Source organism: Alexandromys fortis, unplaced genomic scaffold (genome assembly GCF_014885135.2).
Source record: "Alexandromys fortis isolate MF-2015 unplaced genomic scaffold, M_Fortis_MF-2015_v1.1 scaffold_213, whole genome shotgun sequence".
In the NCBI taxonomy this organism is placed as follows: domain Eukaryota; kingdom Metazoa; phylum Chordata; class Mammalia; order Rodentia; family Cricetidae; genus Alexandromys; species Alexandromys fortis.
The window spans coordinates 675515-700828 of NW_026068093.1; the positions used below are offsets into that span (position 1 = coordinate 675515).

Genomic DNA, 25314 nt, shown 5'->3' on the forward strand with positions numbered 1-25314 from the left:
TTTTTTTTGGTTTTTCAAGACGGGGTTTCTCTGTGGCTTTGGAGCCTGTCCTGGAACTAGCTCTGTAGACCAGGCTGGTTTCGAACTCACAGAGATCCGCCTGCCTCTGCCTCCCTAGTGCTGGGATTAAAGGCGTGCACCACCATCGCCCGGCAAGAAGTCAGGTTTTGTCCCCAACAAAGAACTGCCAGGCCTCTGCTCTATTTACGCACACAGCTTTGGGGAGAAGGCAAGCCCAGTCCTACTCCCTTGTAGCTCCATGATAAATTTGTGCTTCTGCCTAGTGCTAATGCCTGCTCCGTTCCCCTTTGCTTGTAGGCTAGGCCACAAGTCACATGGTGTGGAACTTCCTGCCACCCCCTCAATCACCCCACCCCACCCAAGAAGGTCTGAATCAGAAACTCTCTTTGTTCAGGGGATTTTAGAAGTTCTTCCCTTCAGGCCCGGTTCTGCTGTGAAAGATAGCAGTCTCTCCTAATGCAGTTCCTCCCAAGTTTGAAAGGATAACTCCTCTCCCTTCAAGACCCCATCATGGCATCTCTAGTATAAGTGTTCTTTCTCCTAATCTTCTTCTTCAAGGCCTGATCATGGCCCTTTGTGGTCAGTCTGTCTCTCTGTGTGTCTGTCTCTCTGTCTCTCTCTCCCACCTCCCAGCCCCCATAATGCCCATCTGAAGGGTAGCCTCTTGTCAGCTCCTTTGCAAAGCTACACCTTCGGGTTAGAGCAAAGGGGCTTAGGACGTGGTCCCTCTGCGCCTCCACTGTTGCCTGTGCTTGAGGACTGACGATCAACAGAGCCCTCGTGAAGATCAAATGAATTCACACCTCTGCAGAACTAGCGGGTTCCCTGGAGTAAACACTAGGTCATTTTCTGCCCTGCAGTTCTCTCCAGCTCTGTGTTCATAAGAGTAAGAACAAATATGTTCTGATAAAAGCAGAGTGTGTTTGAGGCTGCTAAGAATGATAGCAAAGTGTGGCTGAAGCAGCTGTAACTAGGGATGTCCAAGGGAGTAAACAGGAGTAATAATGAGGGATCAGGAGGGTGGAAGGACTGCGGAAGTGTCCTGCTCTGAAACTGTCAGGGCTTGTGGTCAGGAGCATGACTCTGTATGATGCTCACATGAGTGCACTGGCTGACATTCAGGGACCGAAAGCCAAGCCTTGTGGTTTTTCTGATGAATTTTTTCTTTATAGAAGATTTACTGGATGGTGTTCTTGAATCTGATGATGAAGAAGATGAAGATGATGAAGTAAGTTGAAGGCTCTTGAGACAACACAGAAAGCTCTGCCATGCTCCTCTATGTCCCTTTTATGTCCCGAGCACTTAGGCAGCCGTGGTGTCTTCCTTACAGTTGTGGGGTTAATGGAGACTCGGTGTATGGAGGTGCACTGAGGTCTCAAGTGCAGCCCTCATCCTCCACAACCTCTCCAGGTGTCTGGTATCTTCCAGTGCTCCAGGGTGGACTTCTTTTTTTTTTTTTTTAATGGTGAAAAAGTGTATATTTAGAATTACCCAGCTGGGCTCAGTTTAGATGATTCCCATCTTGTTGGCAACATCCAGAGCATCATAATCAGGAGCCAACCAAACATACGCCTTCTTCTCTCCGTTGGGCCTTATGAGGGTGTTGACTTTGGCCACATCGATGTCATAGAGTTTCTTCACAGCCTGTTTGATCTGGTGCTTGTTGGCCTTGACGTCCACAATGAACACAAGTGTGTTGTTGTCTTCTATCTTCTTCATGGCTGACTCGGTGGTCAGGGGAATTTGATGATGGCATAGTGGTCAAGCTTGTTCCTTCTGGGCGCGCTCTTTGGGGGTATTTAGGCTGCCTTCGTAGCCGCAGGGTCTTGGGCCGCCGAAAGGTGGGCGATGTGTGGATCTTCTTCTTTTTGTGGCTGTGGACGCCTTTCAGCACTGCCTTCTTGGCTTTCAAGGCCTTCGCTTTAGCTTTAGCTTTGGGAGGAGCGGGAGCTTCCTTCTTCACTTTCGGCGCCATCTTGACGAAAAGGCCAGGGTGGACTTCTTATGGGTCAGAAGCTGGGCTCCCAGATGGAAGGATTAAGTTTCCCATCCTCTCTGGGCTCCAAAGTCTCAGGGAAGTCCTCTTGCGGCATTCGACTCCATACACATAAGTCCAGTCCAGACTGAGGCATGGACACAGACCCCATGATGCTGGCACACTTCATAGGTGCAGCCTCGCACCTCCGCTTGCTTGTAGGGGAAGGGTCAAAAAGAAGAGTTCTTCTCTGTGAGTTCTTTGTTCTGAAAGGCTGTGAGCTCTTGCCTGTCTCCTTGGTGAAAGGAATGAGGGTACATAGGCCCATGATAAGACGCTCTAGACAAGGGGTCTTGATTTGGTTTGGAGCTGGCAGAACCAACCACTCCACTGTCCTGTGTTCATTCTTTTGGTGTAGGTTTGCCGACTGACAAATCTGCCCCCTGGTCCTCAAGTTAGTTAACCTGTGGCGTCTTGGCGAGGTGCTAGCAAGGCCAGTAACTTGCAGGCTGCAGGAGGCAGCTAAGATGATAAGCTTCTGTGTGGCTTTCCCTTCAGACATAGAAAGGGCAGACACATTATCATCATTCTCGTGGTGACAATATGCTTTCCTTTGTTCTGTGCGTGGGGAGCAGTTAGTACAGATGGAAATACTGGGAGCACCTTCTCTTTGGGGAGCATCCGCCCCATACGTGAATGTTCTGCTCTGTCAGTTTAAAGAGTTTTTGGTGAAAGCCAAGTCTGTGATCCGTAGAGGCGTCAGTCAGGCCATAGTTATTTAGGGTCTTCCCCTACAACCCAGTTCCCTGCCTGCCGTTCCTTTTCTGGGCTGCAGGTGGCACCAGTGGACATTCTCACATCTCTTACTGCCTGGTGGGGCAAGGGAGCCCCAGATCCAGCCACTGACCTCTCCACAGGGGATGGAGACCAGCCTTGTGCCCAAGAAAAGCTGTCTGGTAAGACTTGGCTCAGCCAAGTCAGCAGACTCTGTAAGGGGAAAGTTGACAATGTGTCATTCTGGGAGGGCAACATGGTCTTAGTTTGAGCCACTCAATTCTGCCCTTTAGCACAGTGGCTGTTGGGAAACCTGTCTGTATTCCCCGAAAACTGTTTGTGGGCACTAAAAGTTAGAAGACTATATCATTTTAATGTCATTTAATTTTTTCCAAGTATTTAAAAGCGTAAAATTTGTTCTCTCGACACTAAACAAACACAGGCACCTGCATTCAAGGCTGTTGCTGCCACCCCTAGGGTAGAGCCCAGCCACTGGCACAGCCACTGTGCATCTCTGAAGCAAGACGCTCCCTTTGTGCTTGACACTTTACTAGTTCTGAGTAGTTAATCATTTCATTCCATGAACTTTTTGTCACCATATCCAAAAACGGTTCCTCTCAGGTTCTGTCCTTTCCCTTCCTGTGTTGTCTTCGGGAACTTTGGGGTTCCTCTGTTTTCTCAATGACTTGTTTCATATTGTTTGGAGACCAGGGTCTTGTGCTGTAGCTAAGGCTGGCATGGTGGTGTCTCCTCTTGCCTTGGCTTCCCAAGTGCTAGAATGGTCATCATGCCTGACTTGTTCAATTGTTTTGCCATTAAGCCTTTAGTTTTATATTATAATAGAAATTCATTTGGCCCAAAAGTATGCTGGTTAGTCATGGGGATTCAGCTTCTGCACACTTCCCTCTGGTAGTGCGGCAGTCAGCTACAGAACACACATGGACCAAGGTCTCTGGATTTGCTGCTTCTCCACAGCAGTGTCTTAGTCTTTCTGCTGCCTTGACAAAACACAGTCAAACACAGCCTGCAGAGGAGAGGGCTCATCTAGTTTATGCTTCCACATCACAGTGTGTGATGAAGGGTGTCAGGGTAGGAACTCTAAGCAGGATCCTGGGGGCAGGAGCTGAGGCAGAAGCCATTGAGGAGGGCTGCTTACTCGCTTGCTCAGTTTGTTTATGCACTCTGGGACCACCTGCCCAGAGACAGCACCACCCACGTGGATGGACCTTCCACATCATTCATCAATCAGAAAAATGCGCTACAGCCTCGCCGCAGGCCAATCTGATAAACGCATCTTGTCAGCTGATGTCAGCTGAGGTTCCTCTTTTACGGTAACTCTAGTTTGTGCCAAGTTGACAGAAACCAACCAGGGCTGAGGTTGGCATTTGAAAACATTTGTCACAGTAACCAGGCTTCTGAGAAGTTTCCTAAAAGAGGTTTTGTAAGAACAATGAAAGGACACGGTTGATCCAAAGTGATGCTGATGACTAGAGCCAGCAGGTCCTGGGCTTCCCTCCTCAGTGACCCTTGCAGTGAACTGCTGCATGTTAGCAGGGGCCACCTGCAGACAGTCTGCTGCGTCTGCTTTCACCAAGGCCAGGCATTACTTTCATAACTACTAATTAAAATTGACAGAGAACAAAAAAAAGTGGCAGATGCTTAAGTTGGAGGAAGATGCCAAGGACTACTTGAGAGGCCATGCTGTTGTCACTGTGAAAGGTGACAACCTGAAGAAGACATTATTGTTGTCAGTGCATGAGAGTCGAGTCTCTCATCAGTGCAAGAGGCTTTTTTAATTTGATATTTGGACCCAGTACAAAGGCTGAAGTCCCTGAACTGTTTTTAGGCAGCTGCACAGGGATGTGGCTCTGCAGAGTGACCGTGGGAATTGTGCTGAGATTCCATTGCAGCATTCTGCCTCGCTGCAAGCCCTTGAGGGGACTCAGATGCAAAATCTAGTTTTTCCTCCTAATGTCTAAGAATGCAACTGTTTGTGGAATGTGTAGAGAACTCAGTTATGTTGACTATCTGCCCATTTATAACTAAAAATGAAAAGTTACATAGCTAGCAATATGTCCTATGTCTTACAGACCATTTGCGAACATTGCGATGAGGGCGAACATAGCAGGGTGTGGTGGTACTAGTCCTCAGGAAGGAAGCTGAGGCAGGAGGATGTTGAGTTCAAAGCCAACATGTCAATACCTTGTCTCAAAAAAGAACCATAAAGTTAATGTGAACAGTGCTTAAAACAAAGCAAACATATAAATCTACCCGCCTGTGAGTTATAGATACACTTATGTGCCCATGCAGCAGAAAGGTGTGCAAAGCTACACCCTTTTTATTGACATTAGGGGGAAGAGGAATGAGGAAGTGTGGGTGGGAGGCTGAGAGGCCGTGATCAACAGGGCTCCAGACTGCAGACTGGCCAGTAAGGGGAGAAGTTGAAACAGGACAGTGGATGTGGTAGGGTGAAGTCATTTGCACGGTTTGGGGTAGGGGAGTCACACTGTAGTCAACTAGAGAGCAAAGCAGAGCCCAAGGAAATGGCAGTGACAGTGTTTTCCACTCTTCACACAGTTGAACACATACAGCGAAAGGGGGGAGTGAAGGGCCCTTGTGGTCTGGTTTAAAAGTGGGAAAAAACTAAGCATATCCACCCATGGCTGTTGACAGACACAACGCTGGACAGTCAAGGTAGGGAGAGGAGGACCTCAAAGGACAGTGTTCTCATTGTCTTTGAGACAGGGTTTGTCTGTTACCCAGGCCACGCTGGACATACAGCTTACAGAGGAGCATCCACATCACCACGGAACACAAGACTGTGTCTCAAATAAAAAGAAAGATGGGGGAGTAATAAATAACTTGCTTCTTAGATCCTTTTGCTCCAGAAGGCTCCAGGCCCATTTAAATCTCCAGGGAAATAAAAGCAGATTAGATAAGCTGGAAATGCACTGAGATGATCCGCAATGCGGCAAGGGTTCAGATGCTCCCGTCTAGTGCTTTGAAGAGCCGTGTTATCTCATGGGCTTCATTTTATGATTAACATGAGCACGGTGTTACTCACAGGCTGGCAACAAATCCTAAGACCAGCAGCATGGTTCTCATGTCCTCACCCCCAAGGAGGTTTCCTCGGTACCTGCTCAGATGAGGCTTGTGTGTCAGCTTACACATGGCTTCAAGTGAAGGAAAAATGCCTTCCTATACTATTTGAGAAGATTGATTTTAAGACAAATATTTTTTCCCTTTTACCAAAATAGGTTTAGTAACAGGAGCAGTCAGCCATAAACATTTGCTCGTAGGATTCATGTAAGACCCACGTTTCCTTCCGTCCTATCTGTCCTTCATTATGTATTGAACAAATATTTAAGGACCTTGAAGTAACCGTGTTCTAGGAAATACAGAAGGGATTAAAAAAAAGATTCCGTGAGACTCTCTGTGGTTTACAATGCCTCCATAGAGGAGCTGGGGATGGTCCTGTTGGCGTCACCACATGGCAGCTTCTGCTCCAGCAGTTCACCTGTGTTCCCGCCTGCATTTACCCTGTGGGTGCTACTGTTCCATCTGCACCGACGAGCAGACACACAGGAGAAATGTCACGCGCCCCATGCTTGAGGCTAGTCAGTGAGCAGTGGAGCTGGGACTCACACCCATGTGATGCGGGGCAGCAAAGCAAGCCCTGCGCTCCAACTCTGGGGCCTCTAGTCAGACAGTGGGAGACACCAGGACAGCAGATAGGAGACAAACAAGCAGTTATAGATCCATAAAGGGGAAGGAAATGGGAAATGCAACAGTTGTGTGTGTGTGCTGGGGGTGCGTCCTAAAATACTGGAAGGCAGAAGTTGGGTCAAGACAGCCGAGGGTAGAGAGGAAGTACAGTGGGCTGAATTCAGGAAGGCACACAGCGGGGACAGGAGTCCACGCAAGCATGTGCCTGATTCTCTGCCTCAGCCCCGACCCAGGAAAGCATGCTCATTACCCAGGTGTATGTGGGCATTTTGAGAGATGCACATAGACATATGCGTGCATGTGCTCCCGTCTGTATGTTCTGGAATCGTTTGTTTTGCAGATAGAGATCTAATATAAATATGCAGACATGTACATATGCACAATGTGGCCTTTTCCTTTTGTTAATGTTCCTTGGAAATCCTTCTGAGCTGGCAGTGCAGCAAACTGATGTTTCTCGGTGTGATGGGTGTTCGGTTGTCCACATCTTGCTACTCTAAGCAGTACTAGAGAAGACATAAATATGTCATTTGCCGGAACGTTCATTTATGTGGGCTCCTGCTTGCTAGGTCAGGTATATGTTTTTTAATTACAGTAGATTTCACCAGATTGATTGTGTGTGTGTGTGTGTGTGTGTGTGTGTGTGTGTGTGCTTTGCTGCTGCTGTTGGTTTTGTTTGTTTTGTTTTCTAGGTAGAGTTTCTCTGTGTAACAGCCCTAGCTATCCTGGAACTAGTTCTGTAGACCAGGCTGGCCTTGAACTCACTGAGATCCACCTGCCTCTGCCTACCTAGTGCTAAGATTAAAGGCAGGCACCACCAGCAGTTTTTTGTTTGTTTTTATAGACAGAATTTTCTGTAGCCCAGACTAGCCTTGAACTTTGTATTTACCTGAGGATGACCTTAAATTTTCATTCTTTTGCTTCGGCCTCCTAAGTATAGATTTTGCTGGTGTGTGCCATTGAGCCCCTTTATGTTTTGATTTTGTGCAAATTTATTTCCTTTTTTAAAAAAAGAATTTATTTGGACTTTTATGTTTCTTCATAAAACAGCTCGGTAATTTGTGGTTTTAAAATATTTTTCATTTCTTTTTTTAAATATTTATTTATTTATTATGTATACAATATTCTGTCTGTGTATATGCCTGCAGGCCAGAAGAGGGCACCTTACCTCATTACAGATGGTTGTGAGCCACCATGTGGTTGCTGGGAATTGAACTCAGGACCTTTGGAAGAGCAGGCAATGCTCTTAACCACTGAGCCATTTCTCCAGCCCTGTTTTTCATTTCTTAAGTGATCTATTTGGTTGAGGTGGTTTTGCTCCTGTCATTGCCTTATGACCCTTTTGATTCTGTAGGTTTAATGATATCCATTTACTAATATGAAGCTTCTCTTTTCTGGCTATGTCTACCTAAAGGCTTTGACAGTTTTGTTCATCTGTTCTCACAGCCAGGTTTTCTGCTTTGTTTTGTTGGTTTTCTCTGTTTTTCCATTTTCTCTGTCTCTTTCTCATCTTTGTCACTTCCTTCCTTCTGTCAGCATTACTTTGCTCATACTTTTTTTCTGCTCCCTACAGTTTGAAGTGAAGCTATTGTCTTGAGGTCATTTAACTGGCTAGTTATAGCTGTGTTCCCTCCAGCCCTGCTTCTGCGTGTGTTTGGTGTGTTTGTCTCTGAGAGTTTCTAGTTTTCTTTGTGATTCCTTTTTGGCCCATTGATTATTTAAGAATGTTTTTTATAAAGTCCCTCCTAAGAAGTGACCCTAATGCAGGGTGCTCGCTCCTGGAGACCTGCTGTCTAGGGGTGTGGTGTCCTCTTCCTTCTCTCTGTGCCATTTGCACCCCTGCTGTGATGTTTGCCTCCCCTCAGGTCCAAAGCAAAGGAGCCACCCTAGCAGGGATTGAAACCTCAGAGCCAGAATAAAGCTTGCCTCCTTTAGTCTCCCTCGGGTTTGTCCCAGTGACAGAGTGTCCTGACGCGCCTGTGTGTCTTCTGCTTCCCTCCGTGCTGTCAGTGGTGTCGCCCAGGCTGCGGCTGCCCCTCTGCAAATGTCAGAAGTCCGGTTGTTCCAGGATCCGCCGTGTGAGCGTCAACAAGTGCGGACTTTAAATACTTCACCTGAGTGTGGTTGCCAAGTGTTTAAAGATCACTGATAATCGGTCACTGTTGATCCTGAATACTCTTCAGAATAACCAGTTCAGACACGGTTCTATAGATTGTTGATTCAGCGCTGGTGTTTGCACCTTCGCAGGCTGTTGTCATGGTCTCTGATCATGCAAAGATGCTTGTGTTTCTGTTGCCAGGGTCCTCTGGGTATCACTCCCTTGTGTTTATTCTTCAATGCCTGGGTTTTTAAAGATTTTGCTAGCTTCAAGAATTTTAGATTCTGGATGCTCACCTTACTAGACCTGGATGGAGGAGGGTGGTCCTTGGACTTCCCACAGGGCAGAGAACCCTGATTGCGCTTTGGGCTGACAGGGAGGGGGACTTGATTGGGGGAGGGGGAGGGAAAGGGGAGGCGGCGGTGGGAAAGAGACAGAAATCTTTAATAAATTAAAAAAAAAATTTTAGATTCACAGGAAAAATAGTACAGCGATCCTTACGCCCATCAGACAGCTCGGGGGCTTATGCGTTTCTAGTTTAGTTTCAAAAGTTATAAAAATTCATTTTGAATTTTTTAGTTTTGTTTTGAGTTTTTTTTGTTTGTATTTTGAGACAGGGTTTCTCTCTGTAACAGCCCTGGCAATCATGGAACATGTTCTATAGACCAGGCTGGCCTCAAACTCAGAGAGATCCTCCTGCCTCTGCCTCCTGAGTACTGAGATCAAAGGTGTGTGCCACCACCGCCAGGCTGAAATTTTTTACTTTTAAAGCGTTCAGAACATTTTGTTTAGATGTTTCAACCCTTTAGTTGTTGAATTCTGAATAATTTTTTCAAATTATACACGAATTTATTACTGATACTATAATACTGTTCAAATATCTTCTGTTGCCTAAACTTACAATAAGGTAAGTTATTGACATTCATATAAATCTGGGAAAGAAGCCAGGCTCATGGTGGTGCACACCTTTAATTCCAGCACCTAGAAGACAGAGGCAAGCAGATCTCTGTGAATTTGAGATCAGCCTGGCCTCCACAGTGAGTTCCAGGCCAGCCAGAGATATACAGAGAAATCCTGTTTCAAAATAAATAAATAAACAAATAATAAATAAAATAAAACCAGGGAAAGGTGGCTTTCATCATATTTTCAGTGATTTTTTTCAATTTCCTTTGTTTTGTGTTGTTTGTGGGGTGTGTATGTGTGCACTCGAACATGTAGGCCTCTCCTTGAAAGCTGGGGCTCACTTGGTTAGACCAGACTGATGCCCTCTGGACCCTATGGGATCCCCATCTCCACAACCCCAGTGAAGGATTGCAAGCATGTTCCACCACACCTGACTGTTCTCGTGTGTTCTAGGGCTCAATCTTGGGTCCTCACACGTGTGCAGTAGGCACTCAACACACCAGGCTGTCTCTCCTGGCCATATTTCCATTAAAAATTATGTTTAGATTTTATCTGTTTTATGTGCATGAATGTTTTGCTTGCACATGTGTGTGTGTCCCACATGCATACCTGATGCTCAGGGAGTTCAGAAAAGGGTGTCAGATCCCCTGGAACTTGAGTTCTGGGTGGTTGTTAGCCATCCTGTGGATGGAATACTGGGAACCAAACCCCTGTCTTCTGCGAGAGCAACAAGTGCTCTTAACTGCTAAGCTGTTTCTCCAGCTCTGGATTTTCCAATTTTGTTTTGCAGCTTCACCTTTTTAGATAAATCCCACCTCCCATAAATCAGCACCCCCTACCCACACCCACACTTACTCCTAAAGGACTTGAGATTTGAACTTAGCAATATTAGATCTGGGATATGTCTTCCCTGGGATGTCGCATCCCATGCACACAGTTTATAGCCGTTGTTTTAAGGTCTTGTATACTGTCTTCATGTTCCAGTCTTTAAATACCCAGGTCATGTGACTTGTGTCACTGCTGAGTCAACTTCTCTCATATTCCAAAAGCTTTGGAGAAAGATTAATTCAAACATGAGTAAATTCAGATATGTTTCATATAAGTATAATGGCTAAATTAATTATATTATTGTTATAGTTTGGTTGTAGTGGAGCCTCACACAACTTACCCAGTGAGATTAAATCAGAATTAAATAAAGACAGGCAGTGATGGCACATGCCTTTAATCCCGGCACTAGGAGGCAGAGGCAGGTGGATCTCTGTGAGTTCAAAGCCAGCCTAGTTTACAGAGCTAGTGCTAGGACACCCAGGGTTATACAGAGGGGGAAAAAATCAAATTCTCTTGGGGAAATAAGCGATAAGATCTTCATTAAGGATGAAGATCTCAGGCAAGGAGCCAATAAAAAATGTCAAGGGACAGATGCCATATGGATCTGTGCAGTGAGTGTTGGACAACAGGATAGTGAGTGGTGCAGCTTCAGACAGGGCAGAACCCCTCCTTTCTTTCCCAGCCACAACCTAGAAGGGCCTCAGCACATGTGCACTCTAGGACGTCTTCACCCGAGGGGAAGTCAGGCATCAACTCTTTGGTGGTACCTCTGAAGGTACTCTTGGTATCCATATCTCCTGCCTTAGCATTCTGTTCTCACTCCACCAGGTTTTGCTTGGGGACCAGCTCCATCCTGCTCTTTCTTGCAAACCTAATGATAAGCCATGCTGTGTTTCTTTCTTCTCTTAGGGAATATAGAGCCCTACATCCGTCTTGAAGATGTCTCTACTCTGGCCTACCTTGCCAGATACGGAGACACTAGGGATGGGATTCTAATAAAAATTTTAGCCTTTGTCAAGTCAACAGCACTCAAAGTTTTGTTCTCACCATTTACAAAGTCTAGCTTCTAGAGAGCAGGCACTCACTACCTCCAGCGTTGCCTTTTGTGGGGGAAACCAGCAAATTCATGTCTCTCTTTGTCTCCCCATCCCTACCCTCTGTCTGGTCCATGGTGAGCACATTCTCCTGAAGAAAGGAAGGCTGACCCTCCTGAAATCATTAGTTACAGAAAAAACTCACATTATCCTCTTTAGCTATATTTCACAAACACACCAGCCCATAGGTAGCATCCAAAGCAAGGCCAGACTGGGGTGGTTTTATAATCTTCCTGTATGCTCAGGCTTCAGTAATAGATTACAGGGGGAGGGGCAAGCATGCAGAATGGTGCCTGGGTGTTATGTCATATTCCTTTCCACTATGTGAACATGTGTCATTGTGATTGGTTTAATAAAAGGCTAAATGGCCAGTAGGTAGGCAGGAGGTATAGCAGGTACTTCTGGACAGAGAGAGCTCTGGGAAGAAGAAAGACAGAGTCACCAGCCAGATGGAGAGGAAGCAGGATGGGCAGTACAGAATAAAGGTAACTGAGCCACATAAAAGAACATAGAGTAAAAGAAATAGGTCAATTTAAGTTATAAGAGCTAGTGAGACAAGCCTAACCTATAAACAGAGCTTTTATAATAAGTCTCCATGTATTTTTAAAGATTTATTTATTTATTTATTGTGTATGCAGTGATCTGCCTGCACACCAGAAGAGAGCATCAGATCTCATTATAGATGGTTGTGAGCCACCATGTGGTTGCTGGGAATTGAACTCAGGACCTCTGGAAGAGCGGCCAGTGCTCTTAACCTCTGAGCCATCTCTCCAGCCCCCATGTCATTTTTTGTGAGCTGGCAGCCCAAAGAAAAATCCATCTGCACCTGGGTGTCTTAAGCTCTTGGTATTTGTTAGTCATTATCCCCATTACCACCATTATCGTTTCTAACCATCATGCTGGGCTGTGCAGGAGTCACATGTGGTATAGTGTTCCTGACACCTGTCTTCTCCTGGCTTTGGAGGAAACTACAGAAAAGCCTTGGTAAGGATGTGGCCTCCAAGGATTTAACACTCCACACATTAATAGAAAACTGTGAGGTTCTGTAAGGCTACCAGTCTGGAGACACAGTACTGGACGGTGGTTCTGTAGATTAAGGATGCAGCACGGTTGGCTTTCAAGTATGCACGGCATAAATCAATACTGGAGCCCACACCTACAGTCCCAGCCAATAGCGAGTTCAGTGTCAGCCTCAGCCACACGGAACTGCATCTTTAGAGAGACAGAGACAGAGAGAGAGACAGAGACAGAGGAAAAAGAAAAGTAGGGGCATGCCATGACACAGGGAACCATGCAGGAGGGGGCTAGAGGCAAAGGAAGAATAGGGGAACATGGGAATGAGCCCTAATGGTGGTTTCATGAGCAAGGTAGGGGAAACAGAATCGCCAACTTTGGCTCAGTCTAGAGAGTGCTAGGGTGTACCTGCCTGACTCCTCTTCCTTCATGTCTTAGGGTTTCAGTTGCTGTGATAAAGCAGCTTAAAGAGGAAAGGGTTTATTTTGCTTACGGCTTATATGTAGTTCATCAGCAGCAAAGTCAGGACAGGAACTCAAGGCAGGAGCTGATGCAGAGGTCATTGGGGAACACTGCTGACTGGCTTGTTCCCCCAGGGCTTGCTCTGCCTGCTTTCTTCAGGACCACCTGCCCAGGAGTGGCCCCGCCCACAGTAAGAGCTGTGCACTCCCACATCAATCATTAATCAACAAAATGCCCTAAAGACTTGCCTGCAAGCCAACCTAGGGAGGTATTTTTCTCTCTCTTTTCTTTTCCTTTCTTCCTTTCTTTTTCTTTTTTTTTTTTTTTTTTTTTCAAGACAGAATTTCTCTGTGTAACAGTCCTGGAGCTCACTTTGTAGACCAGACTGGCCTCAGACTCGCAGAGATCCATCAGCCTTAAAGGTGTGCACCACCACCACCTGGCAAGGTGTTTTCTTAATACATCTAGATTTGTGTCAAAAACCCACAGCACACCACAGTAGGTGGTGTAGCCAGGAATAAAGAAAAGAGCTGAGGCGCGCTCTGTGTTGTCTAATTCCAGCCAGTTTACGCACTGGCTAGCAGGGAAGGGCAAGGCTTGCAATGTCCCAGACATGAAAACTTTTAGTTGAGACAATACAGGCATGGTTTCTCTCTGACTCACAGCCTGCTCCACTGAACGCTCCGTCGTCACCTTCCTGCCCGTCTCCCAGATCCCACCCTGCTTCTCCCGCTTCATCCACCACTGCCGCCAGAGCTGGGACGGTTGTCACCATGGCATCTGGTCACAGCTCATATTCAGCTCCCTTACATACACCTGCGTCTTTCTTTTTCTCTTTTTTCCCCCTCACTATCCTGGAACTCACTCTGTAGACCAGGCTGGCCACAAACTCAGAGATCTGCCTGCCTCTGCTTCCTGAGTGCCGGATTAAAGGCGTGTTCCACCATACCCAGCCACCTATATCTTTCAAAAAGAACTTTAATCAAAAGCTAAAGTAAGAACTTAGCATTTTCTGAGACAAGGACTGTCCTGATTTAAATGGCAGGGAATGCAGGTTGGGAAGGGCCAATCACAGCAAGCGTAAAGAAAGTGGAGACCCATTAGGATCTGTTATGTCAGAAGGGGAGGGAGGGAGCAGAGAGGAGCTATGCCTTTTGAAAAGTCTAAGGTGGCGTCAGAAGTCAAGCTCAGTGTGTGCAAACAGCCAGTGTTGGCCGTGTGCTGACTGTGTGCAGGCCAGGGCTCAGGAGCTTCACCAGCTTCTCTCCCCTCTTATTCCTCAAGCCCCTCTGCCGAGTGGAGCTTGGCTCTTTGGCTTTTTGAGACAGGGTTTTTCTTTGTATCAGCCCTGTCTGTCCTGGAATTTACTGTGTAGACAAGGCAGGCCTCGAACTCACAGAGATCTGCCTGCCCCACAACTGCCTGGCCCTAAAGCTTCACTTACTTCCTGTTGTTGGTTTGGATTTGGGTTTTATGAGACAGGGTCTTAATATATAGTCAGTCCCTGCTGGCCTCAAACTCTTCTGCCTTAGTCTCCCATGCTGGTACTATAGGGTTACATCATCACACCTGGCTCTAAGCAGGGCTAATTTTAGCCCCATTTTCTAGATGAAAAACAAAACAACAAAAATCAGAGCTTTGAGAGGCACAGAAACTTAGTCAGGGGCCCAGGGTAGTAATTAGTAGAGATGAAATTAAACCGAATCTTGCAGATATGTGTACCCAGCCGTAATTACCTTGAGTAAGGGGTAGTTCAGAGCCTGGCCAAGGGAGGAAGTGTGCCTGGAAGTGGGACTAAGAGGAACTGGGAGCTAAGAGAGCTGTCATTAAGAACCCCAGCCTGGTAAACTTTGGGTGTTTTGTTTGTATGTATGTGGATGTAATAATTTTAAATGGGAAGCACACTGTCCACTCTGGCTAAAATAGGAAATTAAGGCCAGTTCCCTCTCAGGGTCTTGCATTAGAATTCAGAGTTCCAGTTCCGCTCCAACACTTTCACCCCCAACCTGCAAGACTGTTCTCTCACCTGAAGTTTCTTCAGGACATGTGTCCACAGTAGACTTTCTCCATGAAGCACCTCTGCTGAGGGTCACCTGTTTTGGCCAGCTTGCTTGGCACGGGGTAGCCCATGCTTCCAGCTCCCCGATACTCAATTAGCAAAGAAACGCCTGTGTCTGTTTTCCTTGCGAGGCTTTTCCATTATTCAGGCAAGTCAATAAAGAAGCCAGAGTTTCCCAATTAAGACTTCTACATTTTTCTGGTATCCGTTCCATTTCTGAGTTCATGTATTTCTGCAGCACAGCCCCTGGGCTCCCAGACCGTGGCTGGGATGAAGCGCCCAGCACGCTGACTCATGACTGCTGCCCTTGTTTCCACTCTGGTTTCTATGGAAATAGACAGCAGCTGGCTCAAAACAAGGTGAGGGCTCAAAGACACCTCATGGTTCCTAGGCATAGACAAACCATATTTGCCTGATATCGTTCCCATGGAAACCAAGAAAGGCCAATTAATGCTTTACAGTAAATGTTTTTTTCTCTCCTAATATAATTTTTTAAAGTAGTATATGGATTTTCCTATTGGCATAGGTATTTTGGGATAACAGTATAGTCAATGTGTGAATTACATTATCATTTTAAATAATGACATTTATTTATTCTTTGACAATTCTACACATGTAAACAACATATCATTATCTACCTACCTCCAGTTTCCCCCAGGCACCTAACGTGCCTTCTTTCTTTTCCACTTCCTCTTTCTATGTATGTGTCTGTGTGTGTCCAATTAGAGACGCCTGCTGGACTGTTGACTGTCCGTGCTGGCTTGACCTCATGACCGTATGCAGATCCCCATGGCTGTGGTGATGTGAGTGCCATGGCTGTGTCATGTCAGAAGACATTTCACAGCCTTCCTCCCCATCCCTGCCTCATACAGTCTTTCCTGCCCCTCTTCCAGGATGTTCCTGATTGGGGTGGAGGATGCTCAGACGTCCCATTTGGGTTTAGTGGTCACCTACTACTGTCACTTTGATTTGTTGAGTCTGCATCAGCTGCTGACTAGGGCGCAGGGAAGCATCTCTGGTTGAGGACAGGGACAGGACTTACCTTTGTATATGAACAGAAATACTTAGAAGACAATTTGGCAACATGTCAATTTAACAAGACAACAATAATAGATCCCCATCCCTTACCCACTCCCCACTGCTGCCCTAGGGCCTGTGACTTCCTGAGCCATGGGATTTTGACCAGGTTTACAGTACCAGGCTTGACTCCCTCCTGTGGAACAGGCCTCAGAACAAAAGTACTGACTTGGTTGCCCTTGTCGCTGTCATCCCACTGTGGTGTCAGTGAGCGCGTCTTGCCAGGATTCTCCACTGGGCAATACTGTTGATGGCTCTCCACCAGCAGCTTGCAGAGCCCCTTCTGGCACTATGGAAGCAAACAAGCAGGAGGAAGTTTTCCGGTCAGTTCTAGCTTGATTTCTCTATGTCATGTAGCCAAAGGGTGTTGTGATTTCAGCCATATGGTCATACCATCTAATACTGGCAAGCAGCCAAGAGCAATGGCAATATCGTATGTTGTTTGGGGGACCCTAGGGCCTCTTTGACCAAGAACTCATAAAAAGGTATCCTGTCGACCCTAAGATTTTCGTTTAATAAACCATATCTTTGAAGGGGGAAACATTGTCCACCCATGCAGGGTACCTGTTTTCGAACTTGTTATTTATTTGTTTATGTATTTTATTTATGTGAGGTTTTACCTGCACCGACTTATGTGTACCACATTCATGCAGTGAGTGTGGAGACCAAAAGAGGATGTCCTATCCCCTGGGACCGAAATTACACACGGTTGTGAACCTCCGTGTCAGTGCTGGGAACCAAAACCTGGGTCCCTGGAAAGACAGCCAGTGCTCTTAACCACTGACCCATCCCTCCAGCCTCGTTTTCCAGTGTTTTGTCCCCAGTTTCTGTAGAGGAGAGTTGAGTATCCACATTGTTTTATTAGAAGCTGCCGAGCCCTAGTGAGAACTAACGACCAGAGCAGACACACACGTAGTGATGTAGAGTCAAGAGGAGTGGGGCGATGAGGGGTTACAGAGCAGGAAGGACATAGGGGCCTTGTGGCAGGCAGAGGGAGGCTGGACGGGAAAGCACGGACTGGTAGACTACTGGAGCGGTGGGATACCCGTGTGTTTTAGAGCAGTGAGAAGCGGGAAGAGGGGGACGTGGAACCAGGTCACCTAGGGACTTGGGAAGAACATCATGTTTGGACTTTTTTTGTTGTCTGTTCTGAGACAGGGTTTCTCTGTGTAGCTCTAGCTCACACTGGTATCGAACTAGGATATCTGCCTGTCTGTCTCCTGAGTGCTGGACTAAAGGCTTGTGCCACTACTGCCTGTCTTAGCTGGGCTTTTTTTTTTCCTTCTTTTTTTTTAAAGACTTATTTTTATTTTGTGTGGATGGGTGTCTTGTCTGCCTGCATATATGCGCACTGCATGCATGCCTGCTGCCCCGGAGGACTAGAAGAGATTGTTACATACTGGGACAATAGCTACAGACAGTTGTGAGCTGTTGTGTGGGGTGCTGGAGACCAACCAGGTTCCTCTTCAAGAACAGCAAATGTTCTTTTTTTTTTTGTTTTGGTTTTTTTGTTTGTTTGTTTGTTTTCCTTTAAGACAGGGTTTCTCTGTAGCTTTGGAGCCTGTCCTGGAACTAGCTCTTCTAGATCAGGCTGGCCTCGAACTTACAGAGATCAGCCTGCCTCTGCCTCCTGAGTGCTAGGATTAAAGATGTGAGCCACCATTACCTGGCTACAACAATTGGTCTTAACTGGTGAGCTATCATCTCTCAAGCCCCAGCAGTCAGCATTTGTTCTGAAAGAGGAAGGAAGCTGAGAAGTAACTTCTCTGATTTACAAAGAAAGTTAAAACTGGTGTTTTAGAAACTCATTTACTGGACTTTCCATGGGGTTGAGCTGAGCCTCAGAGCAGTGAGATCAGGCAACTTTGTGGCCTTCCTTCACTTCTAGATTGGGTAAAGACAGGCATTCTCCGCGACAGTCTCGCCTGCATGCTGACCACCTTGCATGGGTCAGTTTCTCTCAGTGGACCAACTACTGACTGCTACAAACTAGGGCTATGCTCATCCCACTGTCTAACCCTGGCATGCAGCGTCTGCTGAGTGACCTGTGTCACATGTGGAGCTGTGGGCTTGGTGAGTCCCTTGTCTTGTTCTGTGCTCCTCTAACTGCTGAAGAACCCATATCTTTTCCCTCCTTATTGTCACCGTCCTCCAGACAAGACGAGAGCTGTGACTCATCTGTCTGAAAGCACTTACAGTTTCCCTTTCATTTCCTCTTCTGTCCACATCCTGGCCTAAGCCTGTCTTCACTCTCTTGGTTCCTGTCCACCTGCCTTCCTAGTCTGCCATGCATGTGGACCACAGACCATCTTCTGAGAGCAGGGAATGGGCCACACAGGGATTGATCACTTACCTTTTAAATGCAGAACATTCTATTTTAAAATTTTAAATAATTTGTATTGAGTTTTATGTATGTAGCTATTTTGTCTTCATGCATGTAGAAGGAGGCCACTAGTTCGTTCCAGGCTGCCCAGACTCAAAATAACCACTCAGAAACTATATTATTGAAATCACTGCTTGGCCAATCACTTAAGCGTATTGCTAGTTAACTCTTGTGTCTTTGGTTAACCCATTATTATTATTTTATATTTTACCACAATGTGCATGGCCTACCAGCAAGGTTTTAGCTGGCGACTTGCATCTTTTCCCTCTGGTGGCTCCATGGCATCTCTACGACCCTCCCAGCATTCAGTTTAGTTTTCCCCGCCTAGCTCTAGTTTGTCCTGCTATAGGCCCAAAGCAGTTTCTTTATTCATTAACCAATAAAAGCAACACATACAGAAGGACTTACCCTGTATGTCTATGTACCGTGTGTGTACGATGCACATGGAGGTCACAAGAGGGTATCACATCCCCTGGAACTAGAGTTTCAGATGGTTGTGAGCCACCATGTTGGTGCTAAGGATTGGATCCAGGTCCTCTGAAAGAGCAGCCAGTGGTCTTAACCACAGAGCCATCTCTCCAGCCGCTCTACATTCTGGAAAGTTTAGAATGTTATTCAGGAGCTGGAGTGATGGCTCCGCATTTAAGAACATGTCCTGCTCTTCCAGAGGGCCTGGGTTTGATCCCCAGCACCCACAACAGGCAGCTCACGTCACTGAAACTCAACTTCTCTACAGGTACCTGCACTAATGTGCTTATGCCTATACACACACATAAGTAAGAATAATAAAAATAATTTTTTTAAGGTGGGGTGTCCTAGACTACGTGGCCAGCTGCAGGCCAAGGAGAGGGTAGCCCCATTTCCAAACCCAAGACAGACAGTGCCTGAGGAAAGACACCTGAAGTTTACCTGAAGCTTCCATGCATGTCTGCACACCAGCACACCTGAACCCATGCAGACTCACACACATGCTCCAAAGACAGCAGCAGGCCATCGGTTTCCCTTTCTGTTTCTGGGTTTTGCTCAGTATCGCCAAAAGCTTCCTTTGCACATGTGTGCAGTGGAGGAGGGGCTTTCCAGACCTCAGGTCACCGACTCAAGTGCTATGATGGTTTCAACCTCACTGGTTCCTGCCAGATTGCTCTCTGAAGAGGCTGGACCCTTTGATACAATCCCTCTGTAAACATGCTGTGTTCTGTAACTCACCCAGTAAGATGTCCATCTGTGGTCAGAACACACCCAGTAAGACCCTCGTCTACCTTAACTTCCACACACATTCTTAGGTTTGCTTTCCCATTATAAGATGGGGATAGAGTGATCTGTTTTTAGACAATGAGTCAGGCTGTAGCCTATGGTGTGCAAAGTGCTTGCTCCCTCCTCCTTCTGGTGCTGCACAGAACTCTAGTCCAGAAGGCTGAACACCCTGGGGTGGGGTTGAAGCTATAGCTACTATTTGGATCTCTGATGGACATGTTACTAACAGGTCAGCTTATGGCTTCAGGTTACTGGGGTCTTGGGTCAAATTCTTGTCTTGTGTCATTTGATCAACTTTCTGTCTTTGTCCTCTTCTCAAGCCCAGGGAAGCAGGAAACATGTGGGCCAAGCTTGAGAGCCCTTGCGTACCCCCTGAGACCCTAGAAACAGACGGGCACATGGTTAATGCACTGAAAGTCAAGGCAGTGGGTAGCAAATCTAAGTACTAAGAAAGACATCTCATCTCAGGCCCAAGTCCTGCCACCACTTGTCCCCGTGAGGACCTTGAACAAGTGGGCTCACCTCACTCGGCTCAGTCTTCCTGTCTGTGACGTCCTTTTCTTCCAGGGTCTGTGCAAGCACCAAGAAACGGTGCCTAGTTACTATGTCACTGTCACAAAATGCCTCCTGTCAGAGCTTAGAGGATTCATTTTTGCTCATGGTTAGCATGGTAGGAACGTGAGCCTGTCACCTAATGGCAGATAGAAAGCTGTGAAGAGACTAGGACCCAGACATTGCCTACAGAAGCACACCCCGTGTGCTTCTTTCAACTCACTCCCACCCTTACCATTTCCAGAAGAAGTTCCTCTCCCCAAATAATGCCACTAGCTAGGGACCAAGCATTCAATACATTAGCCTCTGAGGACACTTGATCTTCAAAGAGCACTGCGCCGCATGTAGAGCGCCAGCCTGGGGTCCATGTCTGGATGCTAACTGTGGTCTATTCATTCTTAGTCGGAAAGAACCAGGGTCATGGGAGACAGGGATGGAGCCAGGTAAAGGAAGCAGCCAGATGAGATGTTTTTGCCTCCTTCATGGATTAAAGACAGGACAAGGACGGGGAATTATGGCTCAGTAGAGAAAGTGCTTGCTCCACAAGCCTGAGGATCAGAATTCAGATCCCAAGAACCCACACTAAAGCCAGACAGGTGTGACCGCCTGCCTGTAACCACAGTGCTGTGAGGTGAAGGTGACACCAGGGACAAACTGGCTGCGTAGCCTCGCAGAGTCGGTGAGCTCAGGTTCAGCAAGTGCAAAGTGATCAAAGAAGACACATGCATGCATGCACAAACATGCAGACACATGCATACTACACTCAACGTTCACCCAAGGAGGGGAGGGAGGAGGGAGAGTGGGGGGGTTAAATAAGGAAGGAGTTGTGTTTGGAGCCTGGCTGTCCCAAGGCAAGACTTATTTATGTACTGGTCAGCCAGGAAGAGTTTTTTTTCTTTATTTTTTTCTGTGATAATTTTGAAGTTCATCTGAATATTATTTTAGAACTCACAGTATATCCCAGTTCTTTCTTTATGACATTTATGCTGATATAAAAGGACATGCTTCCCACGTGAGAAGCATTTCGATTCTAAGGTGACAGTTTTCCCACCTTCCCCTCCTCCAGGTTGGGGAGTGGGGACCCCCTGACTTGGTCTCTGGGACATTTGTTCCTTCACTCCCTCTATGCCAGCCTGTTCCAGTCAGCTGCTGGGGCTTCTTCTGCTCTGCTCAGCTGGAAATTGTCTTTAAAATAAATAATTTTTTAATGGGCTGGCAAGATGGCTTGGTGGGTGTAGGTACTTGCTGCCAAGGCTTACGGCCTGCATTGTCTCAGGACTCATATGGGGTAAGGAAGGAAAGGAATTGTGGTCAGGCAAGGAGGAGCTTCCAGCGCTCTGCCTGGCTGCCGTCACAGCTCAGCCTGCCAACCCTCAGCTGCCGGTGGGCTCCACTGTGTCTGAGGTTTTCTTTCATATTGAGCCTAAGGTTGCAATGCCAGCAGAGGTGGCACAGGTGTGTGTCCTAGTTAACCAAGTGAGCCCGAGGTCATCGTGCTAGGCCACAGGGACTAGGTGGGAATCGCTGCAGGGTCTGGAAGCCCCTGAGGTTTGTGATAGCAGAAAGGCTCATACCATGGTTCTCAGCATGTGGGTTACGACCCCTTAGAGATCCAACAGCCCTTTCACAGGGGCCACGTACCAGATATTTGCATCGTGATTCATAATAATCGCAAAATTACAGTTGTTAAGTAGCAACGTCACCACAGCATGAGGAACTCTATTAAAGGTGGCGGAGCTAAGCAGGTTGAGAACCCCTGGTCTAGCACAGCTGTCTGGACAGCCCTGGCTGTGCTCTGCTTTCAGGAGCTGGGTAGTTCACCGCAGTCGACCTGTAGTTTCTCAGGATGTCTGAGGAGTGTCCCACAGCAGGTGCTGGCGAAGTACCGTCTCACCGGCTCTCTGATCCCACACCAAGGGAGAATTTAATAGTCAGCCAGGAGTCATGCTGCCTGTTCCCCAAAGTCCTTGCTTCCTCACAGGAAAACATGGGTCATGGGTCAGGACTCTCTGGTGAACGTGGGATTTTCACAGTGCACACCTGCCCAGTGACCCCAGGCATTGTCTCCCTGTATGAGGAGCAAGAGCTATGCTGCTCCTTGCCTCTTGTCTACACCATGGGTGTTTCTGCAGAGCTGCTCCAAAGCAAGTTCCTTGCCCTCTGACCTCATGGAAGCTTATGCTGTAGTCACTTCCGGTCCTGTCAAGCCTCCATGTCACCTCAGACTCTCTATATTAAATACATTGTTCTCCCATGGCATTATTAACACCACCTCCTATTTCTTGCCCCTTTTTGGTTAGAATTCAGGAGATGCTTGAGCAAATGGAGCAGCTGAAGCAGTAGATTTGATGTCAGAAATGGGATGCTAGTCTCCTGGTTTCTCCTTGTCATTGTAGAAACCATATCTACTTATTGAGCTGGTCCAGTTGTCACACTGGCCATCATGAGGCCGGAAGCGTTTTGTAGATGAAGAAGTTGATGTTACAGCAGCTGGGCACCACAGGGAGAGCCCTTTAGGATTCAGAGCCTGCTCACAGCCCAGGCCTTGGCACAGGCTCGGGAGGAAAGCTCCTACACATGGAGAAGGGCCCTCTGCACACAACACCGAGCCTGGTCACCTTGGTCCACCCTCACAGGCTGTCCCATGTGGAGGGCTTTCCTGTGTGTTTACAAAGAGCAAGGCTTATAGCTCAGTCTGCTGAGAAGCTGTCTCAAGTTCAGACGCTCGTCAAAGTCTGTAATTCTTTCAATTCATGCTGGAGACTCTCACTTGTCTTAGGGAAACCACTCGAGTCCATTCTCCTGCCTGCACTCTATCTGGAAGAATCTGAGTTTTCAAATGCATTTAGTGGTCAACCCTAGTTCTGTTTTCAGGCCAGCTACTTAGAATCTGGTTTGTCTGGAGTATTATGTATCTAAAGCCCCAGTTAAGAATCTTGTCGTGTCATAAGATCACGGACTCTGTGGGGAAGCCTCGTTTCAGAGCATCAATTCATCTCAGCTCAGGGGCCTTTTTTTTTCCTAAGGCATTCTTAATTCTTGGAGTAATTGTTATCACTGCACTCCAGTAACCTGGTACATTCTGCCTCAGAACATAAAGGCAGTAATTTTAGTAAAATTCCTCCAACAATGGTATTTAAGACCCACCCTAAAGAGGCATTTATTCTCCAAGCATTTCCTTGTTCACTGGTCCCTTCCTTCCCAACGTGGATTTTTTAAACACTCTTCCATGGGCATTCATGAGTCACTCAGAAACCCACTAGGTAACCAGCTCAGGGGTGCATCTGGCTGTGAACTCAAGTTCCAGAACGCAGCCACAGCTGTGTTAAAGGTTTCACAAGCTGATTAACTGACTAGAACTTTGTGGTCGTGAGGGGTTGGAATGTTGCATATCCAAAGCAAAATGATCTGCTGCTGTCTTCAGCCTCTTTCATTGCCCGTCTTTGTGTCTGAGGGAACACCATGAGTAACAGGTGAATCCTGCTGGCGCTCCAGCTCCCACAGGATCCCACAGCTCCCACCACCCCCAAGCTAAGAACGCCAGCAGATGGCATCTGACACTCCCCAAGTTGCTGTAACCCACCTGCTAATATTCCCACCAGTGTGTTTGGAAAGCGCCTTGATTACGGCTTTGCTTTGTTCTCCAACTGTGAAAACTTCATACCCATGTTGAAGCATGGGATTGGGGGCACATGGTTTCCTGAGCCCTTCCTCTTACTTACCTCAAGAGTAAACCTAGCCCGGGGAGGGGTGCTTTGTGTCCACTGGGCACTCAAGTGGCCAGCACTCACTGGGGCCACTGCTCTTCCCTTTTGAACTGCACCTGTGAGAGGCAGTGCCCCACCTGTGCTCACACACCTGAGCCACCGTCCTCGCTGAATGCCCGGCTCTCATCACCATAATGCACGCTCCAGCTAGTTTCGGCCGTTTGACACTCAAAAAACAGAGCCCGTGTCGCTTGCTGTCACAGGCGCTGTGTCTTGTAGAATCTTCCCTATGTTTCTCCTGTTTCCCAGCACGTGATGGGTTCCTCTGCATCCCACAGCCTCTGACTTCTCCACCAGCACTAGAGCGTGGCTGGAACCGCAGTCAACTATGGGTTTTGTTTGTTAATGGAAAATAGATCCCGATAGAACATCCCCATTGTCTCAGTGTATGGATGCACCCCTCGCGGTCCTGAGTTCCTTGCTCGTGCTCTCTCTCCTTCTGCTCCTGATTTGGACCTTGAGATTTCTGTCCGGTGCTCCATTGTGGGTCTCTGTCTCTGTTTCATCGCCTGATGAAGGTTAATATTCCGGAGGATGCCTATATGTTTTTCTTTGGGTTCTCCTTATTTAGCTTCTCTAGGATCACTAATTATAGGCTCAATGTCCTTTGTTTATGGCTAGAAACCAAATATGAGTGAGTACATCCCATGTTCCTCTTTTTGGGTCTGGCTTACCTCACTCAGTATAGTGTTTTCTATTTCCATCCATTTGTATGAAAAATTCAAGAAGTCCTTGTTTTTTACTGCTGAGTAGTACGCTAATATGTATATATTCCATACTTTCTTCATCCATTCTATCGGGAACTCACCAAGGCCAGCTGGCCTGGATCTGAAAAAGCCTGGGATAAAACCGGACTCGCTGAACATAGTGGACAATGAGGACTACTGAGAACTCAAGAACAATGGCAATGGGTTTTTGTTCCTACTGCACGAACTGGCTTTGTGGGAGCCTAGGCAGTTTGGATGCTCACCTTACTAGGCCTGGATGGAGGTGGGTGGTCCTTGGACTTCCCACAGGGCAGGAAAACTTGATTGCTCTTTGGGCTGACTAGGGAGGGGGACTTGATTGGGAGAGGGGGAGGGAAATGGGAGGCAGTGGTGGGGAAGAATCAGAAATCTTTAATAAATAAATAAAAATTAAAAAAAAAGAAAATAGATTTTTTTCATACAATATATCCTGATTGTGGTTTCCCCTCCCTCTACTCTCCCCGTTCCTCCCCATCCAGATCCACAGCCTTTCTTCCTGTCCTTGGAAAACAGATAGACTTCTAAGGAATAAGCTAAAACAAAACAAAAGAGCAAAATAGGACAAAACAACTAAACAAGAAAAA

The 25314-nt window shown here is 46.9% G+C and overlaps 2 protein-coding genes across 12 annotated transcripts in view; one reads left to right on the forward strand and one right to left on the reverse strand.

Annotated features, from left to right (window-relative positions):
* Htr2b (5-hydroxytryptamine receptor 2B) overlaps positions 1–25314 on the reverse strand; it is a 748006-nt gene that overhangs the window by 122064 nt on the left and 600628 nt on the right. The gene's annotated exons all lie outside the window — the stretch shown is intronic.
* Positions 1–25314, forward strand: part of Armc9 (armadillo repeat containing 9) — a 137292-nt gene that overhangs the window by 64344 nt on the left and 47634 nt on the right. For all 4 annotated transcript variants that reach the window (XM_050123108.1, XM_050123109.1, XM_050123110.1 and 1 more), the window contains exon 19: positions 1194–1249. In XM_050123108.1, the coding sequence (XP_049979065.1) occupies positions 1194–1249 (56 nt within the window). The remainder of the gene's footprint in view (positions 1–1193; positions 1250–25314) is intronic.